General features: G+C 39.8%; 1 protein-coding gene across 2 annotated transcripts in view; it reads left to right on the top strand.

Moving 5' to 3' along the window:
- The window catches only part of fbxo42 (F-box protein 42), a 51053-nt gene that overhangs the window by 11338 nt on the left and 25174 nt on the right, over window positions 1-14541 (top strand). For both annotated transcript variants that reach the window (XM_073031863.1, XM_073031862.1), the window contains exons 3-4: window positions 3533-3649; window positions 8479-8613. In XM_073031863.1, coding sequence (XP_072887964.1) covers window positions 3533-3649; window positions 8479-8613 — 252 coding nt within the window. The remainder of the gene's footprint in view (window positions 1-3532; window positions 3650-8478; window positions 8614-14541) is intronic.

The raw sequence follows: 14541 nt of genomic DNA, 5'->3' as shown, positions 1-14541 counted from the left end.
TTACATCTTCAAAAAATTCTATAAGATTCGTCAGACATGATTTATCTTTCACAAATCCATGCTGACTTTGTCCGATGATTTCACCTCTTTCCAAATGTGCTGTTATCACATCTTTGATAACCGACTCTAGCATTTTCCCCACCACCGATGTCAGGCTAACTGGTCTATAATTCCCCAGTTTTTCTCTCCCTCCTTTTTTAAGAATGTTGGGTCTGTTGCATGATGGATGTGAATCTGCTTGCACTTTTCAATATTGGGGATTCCACTAATTCTGACCAGATCACCAACTCCATTTGCAGAAATGGAGCTCCAAACCTGTAGGGAACCTCGGCCGTGCTTCACTTTTGGCTGCAGATACTCATCCATGTAGCACTCTCTGGTTTTTCTAAGGACAAATTTTGACTGTCGTCAATCCAGAGCACTTTGCTGTCATTCATTGTTCACCACTCCAGTGGGTTTTTGTTGAGTCTCTTGGCTTTGCTTCCATTTTAGAGGAATGGCTTTTTGGCAGCAACTCTTCCATGAAAACCACTTCTGACAAGACTTCCCTGGACTGTGGAGGGGTGTAATTGGGTACCAGAGGTTCTGTGAGTTCAGAGCTGATCGCAGTGCTAGACTTGTTCCGATTTAGAAGGGACGTCAGTTTGATGTGTCACTTGTCTGCTGCACTCAGTTTCTGCGGCTGACCACTGTGTTTCTGGTCTTTAACCCTGCCCGTTTCATTGTGCTGCTTCAGAAGAGCTTGGACAAAACATCTTGAAACTCATGTCTACTTGGGAGAGATCTTGCTTGATGCAGGATGACCACCTTGTGTCTTGTTGCTGTGCTAACTTTTGCCATGGTGTAAGAATTGATGATTTGCAGATTAAACTGACACATCTGCCACACCCTCACCTTTTAATTTGATTGTCCTTTGCCTTGTTTAATTATTTCTATACCCATTTCTGTTCAGTTAATCTGTTTAGTTCATTCAACTCTTTATGTCATTGATCATTAGCACCTAGTTGTTATCTTTGTTTAATCATAAACTGGGCTATATACCTAGAAAGTAATCACGTTGCTATTTGAAAAGTGGTCTATTACTAAATATGTAACTTACTTTAATGAAATGTAAAAATTTCTCTGTAACATGAATGAAAATCTAAAATTTCTTTTCTAATGACACACTACTGCAAAAGAAACATTTAAACAATTTATATTAAAAAGTAAGGTTGTCTAAGACTTTTGCTCAATATGTATATATACTGTAAATAGCACTGAGGTTAGACTTTGTTCTGGAGTAAAGGCAGTGAAGTTCGATCAGTTTGCCACTTGTCCAGTAGATGACTATGGTGAGGAGCATGCTGTTAAAGTTTGCAGAAAGGAAGATTGATATATAATTGCAGTGATCCAGCTTTTCTTAAACCTGAGCTGCACTGTGATGTCTTTGATGCTCACAGTTGGCATGTAGCAGATAGAGGATGCTGATGAATTTCTAAGCTAAATTTGAGAAGAATCTTCCATAATCTCTTCTGTGTTTTGAATTTTTTTTTGAAGTCATAAGAAGTCTCTAGTGGAATGTTCTCCCTCCTTTATAATCCAGGATTTGTAAAGTAATGAAAATTATACCCAATATGCATTTTGCTAGGCAGAATCAGCGTTGCAGCTCTTCGGTCACTGGGAGGAAGTAGCTGGGAAGGATTCTTGAGATGACTAATTGCAAGAATTGGATATTTCTTAACTTGGAAAAATGGTCACGATTATAGCATCTCTGATGTCCACTAGCATGCTTGTTTCTTCTCAAGTGGGTCTTAAATTTGTTCTTCAGGGTCTCCTAATGTGTTTTTTTTAATGGACCCCTACCATTAACTGAGGGGTCCAGGTGCCCATATGCTTTTGACTTTAGTAACTTTTTTTGTACTCCAGAGACATTGTTGACCATGTTTGGATGGACTTATGCTGACACAATAGTGTGAGTGAGGTTAGGTGCATGTCTTGGTTTTGGAGATCTATGAAGTGCTGCTTCCAGCGGGCACTGCCTTTCTATTCTTGATGAGGTCTTCTCTGTCCTGCCTTTTGATGTTTGGGCCACGTTGGATTAGAATCCATGGGTAGGTTACTTGGTGGACACTCTGCACTCTTTCTTTTACCCCTTAAGCTCTCATAGTGTCAAAATGCCTTGTGCTTAAGATATATTAGCTTCTTGGTTCATGATATCAAGCCAGCCTCTGTGCATTTCTTCAAGGGTGCTAATTATGATGGACTTGAGGGCAGATCAGTACAATGAAACTATTGTACTCATGTTGGCTATTTGATTTCTTTGCCATTTCTTTGTCTTTTGATGTTGATTTTTCTTTAGCAGCATTTCAATTGGTATTCTTGTTTTGGGACCCGACTAACACTGATGTAAGATTGGATCAGCCTGTGATCGCTCTGATAGTCATCTACAGTTGTCATGGTAAAAGTAATGTAGATGTCTATGTTGTTCCTTGCTAGTACATTAACACATTCTAACAGGCGCTGATGCCTGGGGCAAGGATGTTGCCATGAATTATTTTACTTGTCTCACTGACAGAGTGGTGTGTTGTGAATTGTTAGCTTTAAGCATTTATGCAGGGCAGACTTCAGTGGAGTTAGCTTTCTCTATTTCCCTTCCAATTGTACTTTTCAAAAAGGCTATGTCCATTCCAGCACTGGCACTAAATCTGAAAGTATTTAGTGAAATTGAGCACATCTCCCCAATCAAATAGTGTCAGATATTGCTGGAGTAGAATTGTCCTTGCTATATTAGGCACATGTAGGTAGCTGGATGATTCTGTGATGAGTGAGCATTTATTGGTCAATTGGGTACCAAACTAGCTTGCTCTTGAAACCACATTCATCTTCCAATTTGCATTGGCAATTGATGTATTCTCCACCTTGTTCTTTTTGCTAGCCTTCTTTGGCCAGCAAGAGCAATGTTGAGATGTCATGAGTTCCTGGGCTATGATGGTGTTGCAAAGTTTCTGGTCTATTGCTGTGGTTTGGAGCTGTGCTGCCTCGATGGAATTTTATGGTCAAAAGGGAAGGAGAGTTGGAAACACCTGCATGGTTGTTGGCCTTCATCTGCTTACATTGTAATTTCATGCAGATATTCTTGCCAGCACATCTTTTATCAGTGTCCTTCCATCACAGCTGTAGAAGGAGAGTGAAGTACTAAAGGGGCTAGGCATCAGAGTAGAGATGTGTTGTAAGACTGTAGAAGTACTAAATGGAAAGGACCATTGTCAATCCATTTATACTATTCAGTTTGGTGGCTTTTTCTTGTAGCTAACTTTGCAGTTCATTAGATTTCCTAACTCTTGTATTCAAAGTTCTAGTTGCATCTTCAGAATCAAAAAGAATATTGCTATGTAATATACATTTTCACAACCTGCTAACAGTTCTCAGGCTTTGTGGGTAGTTGAAAATGAACTTCTCACGGGAATCAGGGTACCGGTAAATAGATTGTAAATAGATTTGTTACCAGGTATATAAATTAAGCTACTAAACTTCTGTATCTCTTTCACTTCAGGTGTGGCTCACCAGTGTTATCATGGTTTTATAAAAGCTGTTCAGGGAGGATATATTCAATGGGAGAGCCGAACCTATCCATATCCTGGGACTCCAATTACCCAGCGCTTTTCGCACAGTAAGTGGAATTTCATGATGTCATTGCTTTAGCCTGGGTGGATGATATTTATTAAAGCAGTGATTGTATTGATGTTTTTGATCCTCAAGAGTTACATCTTCAATTTGTTATGCATAGGCAGCAAACCTGCACGATTGTGCTCATATGTGTGAATTTTCACTTGGATGCAGTTTTTGCAAATGTGTCATTGGAATGAATGATTAATCTTGCTTGGCATCGTCTGCTGTCTTTTGACCTGCAGACAGCATATTCCTTAGCAACACACACAAAAACACAAAATGCTGGAGAAACTCAGCAGGTCAGGCAGCATATATAGAAATGAATAGATGGTTGACATTGCTGTCTGACATGCTGCGTTCCTCCAGCATTTAGTGTGTGTGTTGCTTTGTATTTCCAGGATCTACATACATGTTTAACATATTCCTTATGTTATCAAAGATTTTTGAGGAGCAATTGTATCCTTCATTTTTTTATCCCTACATTTTTCCTCTAATGTCCTAAAAGTGCAAACTACTGCTGGGATTGTTCCGGGGTTTTAATTCTTGACCTTGGATTTCAGCAGATGGTAACCCCTAATATCTATTGTAATTTTTCAAAAGCATGATGTCAGCAATCTATCTGTCCTTTCCTCTATTCCTCTTCAGATAAAACCTGTCTACCTGACAGGGCAGATGGGGAGATTTAAAATCTCAACCAAAAGGCTGACTGACGTAGTGTCAGCCTAGATTTTTGTCTACAAGTCTCTGAAATAAGACTTGAAGTTTTAAGCTGCTGGTTGAACAAGATATTAACATCTGAATCATGGACAATAGAATTGCCTTTTTTCTGTAAGTTCTTTAATTCTTAGTTTCATTCTTAGAATGTGCTGTTTTAGCTGATCTCAATCAAACTAAACTTTGGAGCACAACAGGCCTTAGTAACCCAGAGTCAAGGAGAGGAAAACTCAGGTTATGATTCCCATCAAGTTGCTTGTGCTGGGAGTTGGACTTTTACTAAAGCAGCATTGAAGTTTGACTGGTATGCATATCCTGAGATCACAGAGTTGAAAATGATTGTTGTTGGGTGAGAGATATTGGAAGGAAATCAATTCTGATCTTCATTGAACGTTAGTGCCTACGGAGAAGTAGAGGCACAAGATGAAATTTGAGGTCTCTGTAGACAGGATTTTATTTTCTTCTATTTGCAGCAAATGGAATATAGGCTCTAACCATATTTTTGTGGTTTTTAAATCAATTTTATTCCTGACAGGTTTATTTAGTAGATGTCTGAAAACTTCTAACTCTATTGAAGTTTTTAAAGAATTTGCTATGTTCAAACAATTCTTTTACATCATTTGAGCATCAGTGATAATGTTTTGCAGTAGTCCTGAACTATTTCAATATTTTCCCAATGTAAGACATCACTTAAAAACCCAGAAAACTGTGAAGTAATTCACTTTGGAAGGTTGAATTTGAAGGCAGAGTACAGGGTTAATGGTAGGATTCTTAGCAGTGTGGAGGAATAGAGGGATCTCGGGGGTCCTCGTCCATAGATCCCTTAAAGTTGCCATGCCAATTGATAAGGCGGTTGAGGCATTTGGTGTGTTGGCCTTTGTTAGTCAGGGGATTGAGTTCAAGAGCCATGAGGTAATGTAGCAGCTCTATTAAATCCTGATTAAACCACACTTGGAATACTGTGTTGGCTGCCTCATTATAGAAGGCATGTGGAAGCTTTATAGAGGGTGCAGAGGTGATTTACCAGGACGCTACCTGGATTAGAGAGCATGTCTTAGTAATGATTGAGCGAGCTAAGGCTTTTCTCGGGAGTGAAGGAGAATGCACAGTGACTTGATAAAGGTGTACAAGATGATCAAATGGATAGCCAAAGGCTTTTTCCCAGAGTGGAAATGGCTAATACAAGGGGGCATAATTTTAAAGTGATTGAAGGAAAGTATAGGGGTTGATATCAGAGCAAAGTTTTTTTAAAAACTCATAGTAGGGGGTGTGTGTAGAGGTTGATTCATTAGGGACATATAAGTAACTCCTATACACCTCATGCACATGGATGATAGAAAAATGAAGGGTTATGTGGAAGAGAAGGGTTAGATTGATCTCATAGGGTTAAAAAGTCAGCACAACATCATGGGCCTGTACTGTGTTCTGTACTATGTTTCAATGAAACAGGGAAGCTGGAAAAGGCAAAGATGCCTGAGCCTTGAGAGCTGCTTAAGTCTATCTGTTTACAATGTGCTGCCTTGTCATAGGTTGTCTTGCTGCAATTAGGAAATATTTTCAAGTTCTTTTCTGTTTTGTAATAGTTTATTGATTGTGACTTGTATTTGGAACTTATCATTCCTTGACTGATGTTTGTACTTGGTGTAGTGTCTCAAAAATTGATTTAAAATGAAACTAAAGAGTTGCCTCCTATCTGCGACCATCCAGACTTGTTATACTTGCATGACACACCCACAGCTCCACTCATTGCTCCAAAGAGTCAAGTTCCCTATTTTGATTCTGTATTAGTAATTGTTGTTCGTCCATCGGTGTTGAAGATGACCATGACTTCTGTCAGGTGGAGGGTTTGTGACTGTGGGTCCGGAGGTGACTGGTGAGGTCAATCCGGGCCCTGAAAGCTCACCCACATGTGGGACACGAGGGTAGGTGCTGCAGTGGAAGTGGAGGTAGCTCAAGCCTTGCGCTCGGCGCGTTTCCTCTGAGCCTCTGCGGTGCCTCTGATTTCTGCTGCATAGGCTCCTTTAGTGGTGCTGCTCCACCAGGTTAGGCGGTCCAGAGCAAGCGATTCCCAGCTACTGGGATTGATGTTGAGGTCTTTGAGGGACACTTTGAGGCAGTCTTTGAAACGTTTCTTCTTTCTAATTTAGTAATTAGTAAATATACAATTAAACATTATTGAGCCTTATCTCAGTAGTCAGCAAAGAAGTGACCTCTGCTGACTCCAAGCTACAGACTGAGGCAAAATAAGTATGAATACAAAGTGTTTTCCCTTTGCCTCGATCACGCCCCCACTTACATTACTAATTACCGTAATACACTTAATAAATGCACAGCACAGAATGCACGAGTCCTACACTTGGGGAACACCATGTTCATGTTCTTCATGCTTGGGCTCTATTTATACTATTAAATTCCTCTTCCTCATGATTGTCATTTAACCCCTAGCTTCATATCATCATCATCCTCTTTACTTCACTTGTAAACTCTATTATTGTTCATGAACAAATAATGTGGTAAAAATCCAGTGCAGATTCCTGTGATTATCCATTAATTTTTGGCCTGCTAGTCAACTTATCTTTTCAACTGAACGGCTTCAGCTTTCTTTTAATGACACTTACCATAGGATATATTCAGAAGATCACATTCAGTACAGTGACCTTACTTAGCCTCTTTATTTTCCAGCTCAATCAATAATTTCCAATACTTCAGACATGGTTTGATCACCTTTTAAATTTATGTTGACTGCTGCAATCTTTGGATGACATTGATCTTTGCTGAACCATCTTCCCTAGTGCAGGCTGTCCTGAGGTTATGAATGCCCAAATTATCGACACAAATGAGTTCTCATAATATTAGTAAAGTCAAATGGACTTTTGTACATTAATTTCTATGCCATCCCACCCACTCCCTTGCCTGTCGAGATGTATCCTGTTTATTACCTGGGGATGGCCAATACTTAGCAGCAAGGAGAGAAGGAAGAAATTGGCAGTTCATATCGATGACCTGTCAGAATTGTGAAAGATCACCGACCTGAAATTTGAACGTTATATTTCTTTTTGCAGATACAGTTTGATCTGGCATGTTCCCATTGTGTTCTGTTTTTATTTCTGATTTCCAGTATGCAGAACAAATTTTCTATGAATATTGGTGTTTTTCCTGCAGGTGACACACCTGTATTTAATTGCTTGCATTATTTTCCCACAGCATGTGCTTAAGTGTGAAGTGCTTGTGTCCTCGTTTTCTGATATAAAACAAGAAGTGGAAGTCCTGCTCTTTTTGTGGCGATTTTTGTATATTTTGTGTGTACTTTTTCTCAACATAAACTTGGTTTTGGAATCTTGTGTGTTGGAAATAATCTGTTTGAAGCATGAGAGTATTTGGCATTTTATAGCTATTTTCAAATGCAAAATTGCATATAGTGAATCATAATCTAGGTTAACCTTTAAGTGAAGCCGGGTTGAATGATGGTTACTGATGATTAAAAAAAACATTGCTGATGTTGGAAACAAGCCCTGGAACCATTCAGCAGGTCAAAGGCGTGAGACATTAACTTTGCTTCCCTTTCCACTTTGTGCTGCCTAATTCACTGAGTGTTTTCAGCATTTTCCATTTTTATTTTGCGTGATGGGTAATTGAATCAAAGTGTTTACAAATGTATCCTTACTTTAAAGTCCTACGTTTTGTTCTTTTTGTCCTTTTTCATGTTGTAATGAGAAATGTTTTTGTATATTTTGTGCTATATTTACATCCTTCTACAATGGTAGAATTTCAGAATTCCTGGCATTGATAATATGAGGCAGATTATTGTGATCATCTGCTCTCATTATGAACAATGGAATTTATAAAGGCAGACATTGGTGTGTGCAAGCTTGTAATTTTAAATATTGCATTTTATTATAAGCTTGAGCTTAGCATTAACAGTAAACACATTTCTATCTCTGTACAGCTTTGTATCTTTGGAGTCGTATATACTGAAATTCAGTATAGCAATAGAATATAATTAAGACAGTATAACAGCTTGGATATACTTCAGGTGAATTATTTCTACTCTTCCTCCCTGTCCCCAGCTTTTGCACACCGAACTGAGGTTAAATTCTTTTGCGTATTTAATTCTAGGTGCTTGTTACTATGATGCCAACCAGTCTATGTACGTCTTTGGGGGTTGCACTCAAAGCAGTTGTAATGCAGCGTTCAATGACCTCTGGCGGCTTGACCTCAATAGCAAAGAATGGATCCGACCTCTGGCTTCAGGTACGTCCTGAAACAAAGAAATGAATAATGTCAGACTAGCTGAAGTATAACATTGATTGCAATTTGATTTATCTGCCAAACAAAAGCAAGGAAGGGTACCATAATTTGATACATTGCTTGACAGATTTGGTGGTGGTTCAATGGCTTTCATTCAGAACAGGTAACCCCATGAGTTGTAGCAATCAGCAGTAAACTGGTCATACAAAACTGTTTTTTTATGGTACAACAGCAGCAGAATGGAGTTGCTCTCTGAGATTTCAAGGAATGTTTCTCAGTGACCCATGGGAAATGCAGTAAGTGGGATCTGTTCAGCTGTAATCAATGCAGCTGATCGCAAGACAACATCTTGGCAACCACTTTTGTCTAAACACCCCCTGAGCTTGGAGAGCCAAAGTTCTGAGTGATAACTGGTGCAGTTGATTTTGCTGAGAGATGATGGGATGGGTGGGAGGAATTCAAGGGTGGGTCAATACTGACTTTATTTTTCCTCCTGAAATTTCTTTTCCTACAACACAGCAGATCATTTGAAAATGCTGAAAGGCATAATGATGTAATTGGGTTAATTTAATTTAAATTGTGATTACAGAACGAGGACAGAAATACAAAATTCTGAAGTGAATCTAGGCATTAGACCGACTTTTTCACACAGCAATTCAGATGCAGTAGTGTGGAACAAACTGATCAAAAACAGCAAATGCTAAATATTAAAAAGAAGCTGGATGAATATCTGGTTAAGGATGGAATTCATGGTTTTGAGAGTAAATACAGACCTGGGCAGTCAAATACTACAGGGAATTCAGTGATTCCAGTTCTCAAGGCCATGGGGAATTCGCCAGGAATGTAGCAGCTTAGGATATCAGTAATGCAGTTTGTAGCATTTTAGTGATGGTTTGGCATTCTCCATTGTAGACAACAAAGAAAAAGAATTTGAGTTTGCTCTGAGAGGCTCAACTTAAGCAACTGGTGAAATGCAGATTTCTTAATTGTCTGTTGAGCTGAGAGAACCTGGCCATCTTTTAATAATTTTTATGTTTATGATATTATATTGTTTTTCTCAGGGTGCTTTTTCTATGTAGTGCTTTCTAATATGTTGAATATTTCAGCTGTAGTGCATTGGATTTTGTGTATTATGTTGTATTCTGTGGTCCTTTGTGTTTTATGTTCTTGCGTTTATACTGCATTGAAATAGTTTGAGTTTATTTAGCACTGGGTTAGGTTTTAGTTGTGTTAGATTTTATACTTCATTATGATTGTGTGGGTTTCCCAAATGTAGTACTCAGTTTTTTTTTACACAGCTGTTGAATGTTCTGCTGAATTCTGGAGCCTTTCTACTAAATTGTGATGGATCTTGCATTCAGTATTTTGGTGGATAGGCTGTTCTGCAAAACTGCAACCAAAAGCAATAGAAAATACATCATGTAGCTTAATTTACACTTAAGAGTGCTATTCATTGTCAGTTGCTACATGGTGATTTATTTGGCATTTACCAATTACCATCAGCATATAACCTGTAGCACCAGAGATCACAACACACTAGACCACTGCTATACTAAAGTAAGGAATGCCTACCATTCCATGCCCAGACCGCCCTTCGGGAATCTGATCCCTTGGCTGTCCTTCTAGCTGGATACAGGAAGATGCTGAAGTGGAAGACTCCAGAGATTAGGCCAACAAAGAGGTGGTTGTGGGAGGCAGAGGAGTGGCTGCAGGATTGCTTTAAGTTGGAGGTCTGTGAGCTGTGTTCAAGGACTCGTCTGTGGATCTGAATGACTACACCATGGTTGTCAGAGAGTTTATAAAAAAAAACAGTTGTAGACAAGTGCGCCCCCCCCCCCCCCCACACACAAAATCATTTTGTATCTTTCCCAACCTGAAGCCTTGGATGAACCATAAGATCTGCAATCTGCTGAGGGCCAGATCAGAGGCATTCATGTTTGGTGACCAACAAAGTTACAAGAGGCCGAGGTACAATCTCTGGAAAGTCATCTGATGGATGAAGTGGCAATACCGGACTAAACTTGAATCTATGAAGGATGCTTGACAGCTGTGTCAGGGTTTGAATGTTATCATCTTTTACAAAATGAAATCAAACAACAGTGCTGTACATCCAGTTGAGCTCAGTGCCTTCTATGCTCGCTTTAACCATCTGAACATAGAGGAACGATCACGAACTCCCATGGCCTCCGACAATCCTGTGATTTCAGTCTCTGAAGTTGATGTGAGAGCATCCTTCAGGAGCTTGAACCCATGGAAACCATCCGGCCCAGATGGGGTACCGGGCTCAGTACTAAAGACCTGTGTTGATCATCTGGCTGGAGTGTTCACTGAGATCTTTAACTTCTTGCTTTGGCAGTCTGAGGTACCCACCTGCTTTAAGCAGGCTTCATTTATACTGGAGCCTAAGAAGAATGTGGCAACCTGCCTCAATGACTATCATCCAGGAGCACCTATATCCACTGTGATGAAGTGTTTGGCAGGGTGGTGATGAAACACATCAACTCCTGCCTGAGAAGCAACTTGGATCCACTCCAGTTTGCCTCCTGGCACAACAGGTCCACAGCAGATGCAACTTCATTGACTCTTCATTCAACCCTGGAACATCTGGACAGCAAAGATGCATACATCAGGATGATCTTTATTGACTACAGCTTGGCATTCAATATTATCACCCGCTTAAACTAATCAAAAAACTGCCAGACCTAGAGCTCAATACCTCCTTATGCAATTGGATCCTTGATTTACTCATTGCAGACCAGAGTCAGTTTGGATCGGTAACATTTCCCCCACAATCTCCATCTGCACAGGTGAACCACAGGCTGTGTGGAACAAACTGACCCCCTGCTCTACTTGTTTTACACTTATGGCTCAGTGGTTAAGCACAGCTCCAGTGCCATATTTAAGTTTGCTGAGGGCACCACTGTTATAGGCCGAATCAATGATGGTGATAAATCAGCTATAGGAGGGAGATTGTAAATCTAGCTGAGTGGTGCCACAACAACAGCCTCTTACTCAATGTCAGCAAGACTAAGGAGCTGATTATTGGCTTCAGGAAGAGGAAACCACAGGTCCTTGAGCCAGTCCTCATTGTGGGATCAAAGGTGGAGAGAATCAGCAACTTAAAATTACTTGGTGTTATCATTTCAGAGGGACTGTTATGGGCCCAGCATGTAAATGCAATTATGAAGAAAGCACAACAGTGCCTCTGCTCCCTTAGGAGTTTGCGAATATTTGGCATGACACCTATAACTTTGATTAATTTCTATACATCTGTTGTGTAGAGCATATTGACTGGCTGCATCACAGACTGATATGGTTACAGCAATGCCCTTGAATGGAAGATCCAGCAAAAAGTAGTGGTTATGGCCCAGTCCATCATGGGTAAAACCCTCCCCACCATTGAGCACATCTACATGGAGCGTGTTACAGGAAAGGAGAATCTATCACCAGGGGACCCACCACACAGGTCATGCTTTCTTTTCATGGTTGCCCTCAGGAAGAAGATACAAGAGCCTCGGGACTCTCACCACCAGGTTCAGGAACAATTATTACCCTTCAGCCATCAGGCTCCTGAACCAAAGTGGATAAATTCACTCATCTTCACTTACCCCACTACTGAACTGTCCGCACAACCTATTGACACACTTTGAAGGAATCTTCATGTCATGCTTTCGGTATCTGTTATCTCTCCATCCTTTTTCTCTTTGTATTTGCAGTTTGTCTTTTGCTCACTGGTTGGCTGACCTGTCGGTGTGTTCTTTCATTGATTCTGTTGCAGTTATTGGATTTATTGAGTATACCCACAAGAAAATAAATCTCATGGTTGGTTTTGGAGGCCTCTATTGGTCAGGGTTGACCATGGATATTGCATCCTAACTGTCTGGAAATGCCAGCCAGGGCAGTACAATGTAGAGAGCAAGCTGTTGGCCCATGCAGCAAGCTCCCCCGCTCCACGCATCTGATGAACCCAAAGGAACGGCAGAGACTGATACAGTTTGGCACCAGCGTCTTTGCAGGAGTTAACAGTCAGTGTTGAACTTGATGTAGGACTGCCTTAGGGACTCAATCTCCAGATTTTTTTCCTCAGGGTTTCCCTGAAGCCTTCCCCATGAGTGCGTGTAGCTGCAAGGCAGTGGAGGTTTGAGATCAGCGTTTTCATTAACCATAGTCGATGAACCCCATCTGCCCAAAGCGACAGTTTTTAAGGTGCCAGTAGCCTGCCTTTGACCCTTCTGACGGCAGAAATGGTTCCGCCAGGCTTAGTATCTAAGTCATGTGTGAAGGCCAGGAGCTGGATTTGGTTATCAGAGGTTATTTGAGGTGCACACCATTGGGAGCACTTAATAGATAGTGGGAGCTTATCTCCATTACCACCACAGACTGTAACATTCTTAAGGAACCAAGTTTGTATATGGTGACACATATATACTTTGATAATTTAGTTTCAACTTTGAACATTTATGATGCACTGTGCTTTTATTATACAGTTTTATTCTGTATTGTGATAATGAATTCTGTCAACTTCCTTTTACTGATGGTAGCTAAATGTGAAATTTCGAAAAGTGAAAGTTAAGATCTCTGGTTTCTGTCAGTTTATTGTATTCCTCTGTACAAAATTGAAAAGTTTTCATTCGGTATCTTGAAAATTGGTAAACTATGAGCAGGATACTTAATATATTTAGTTCTGATTAATTTGATAGTTTTTTCATTAGTACTTATGGGTGTTTGAAGGAAAATGAGCTTATGAGTATGTAAAGTACCCAGAGAATGATATAAGTTGCAAATTTAGTTGATGGTGTAGATTGTTTTGAAATTCTTGAAGTTAGTGATGTGAATCTGACTGCCTGAACAATAACACATCTTTCAATGTATGTATTCCAGTGTGATGATAATGCGGTATTCCTAAATACTACTCACATTGGAAATAACGCAGAAGTATTTTGGAAGGGTTTTCATGTTTATCCTGAAGTGATTGTTATTGAGAAAGAAGGATCTGGAATGTACCTTTCAATTTTGAGTGAAGAGCCTCTGTAAAAATACAGTGTATTGGCCTTCAGCACAAACTTCCTGGAGGTGTACTAGTGATTAAAGGGTTAAATTATATGTTCAGGTTGCAATAATAAGGTTCCATTTCTTTGAATTTATATTTTTAGAGTGATTTAATACTGACGTTGAAATCAATTAAGGGATTCAGTGCAATAGAAAGTGAGAAATTAATTGTTCTGACTGGTGAGTTGTATGGCTTGATATATTTCCAAATTCCTTGAGGATTACAACATAATTAGTAAGAGGACTTTGTTATCATTGAATTGAATTTTTTAAGCTTATCCCCTTTTCATCTTGACAGCAGATGTCAGTATATTATTACAGTGAAGATGCGTTAAATTTGATCCTAGTGCTTTAGCAGCCAAGTCTAATCACAGTCCTCACCTGAGATACTACTGACTAGATATTGAACTATAAACAATGGTTGTTCTTTTTATCTAAATCTGATATTTCTTCATATAGTCATGAACTTGGTCCTCATCATTTTCCTGGCTGATATCAATTAGCTGAGCACAGAACACGTATCAAGCCGTAACTCTTCTGATATCTGGGTATGATCTAGACATTGCATTTGCCCAAAAACAAACTAGGCATCAGCTTTTCTGGGTCTTGATCTGAAAGATTGACTGCCCATTTCCCTCCACAGATTCTGCCTGACCTTCCAAGTTCTTCCAATGGTTTGTTTTTGCTCCAGAAACCAGCATCTGTAGTCTCTTTATGTCTCCAGTGAATTTGCCATTCTAGCAATGGAGGCATTGGTACAAGTTGGGATAGTGCCAACATCTGGCCTTCTCTCTCTAACTCTCATCTCTCATTCCATTCTATCTTGTCTATTTGAAGCCACTTTTCTTCTCTCACTTATTCCACCATTTGATCAGACCATGG

Source organism: Hemitrygon akajei, chromosome 29, assembly GCF_048418815.1.
Source record: "Hemitrygon akajei chromosome 29, sHemAka1.3, whole genome shotgun sequence".
NCBI lineage: Eukaryota > Metazoa > Chordata > Chondrichthyes > Myliobatiformes > Dasyatidae > Hemitrygon > Hemitrygon akajei.
The sequence above is the reverse complement of the archived record's forward strand: the minus strand, read 5'-3'. Positions and strand labels throughout refer to the sequence as shown.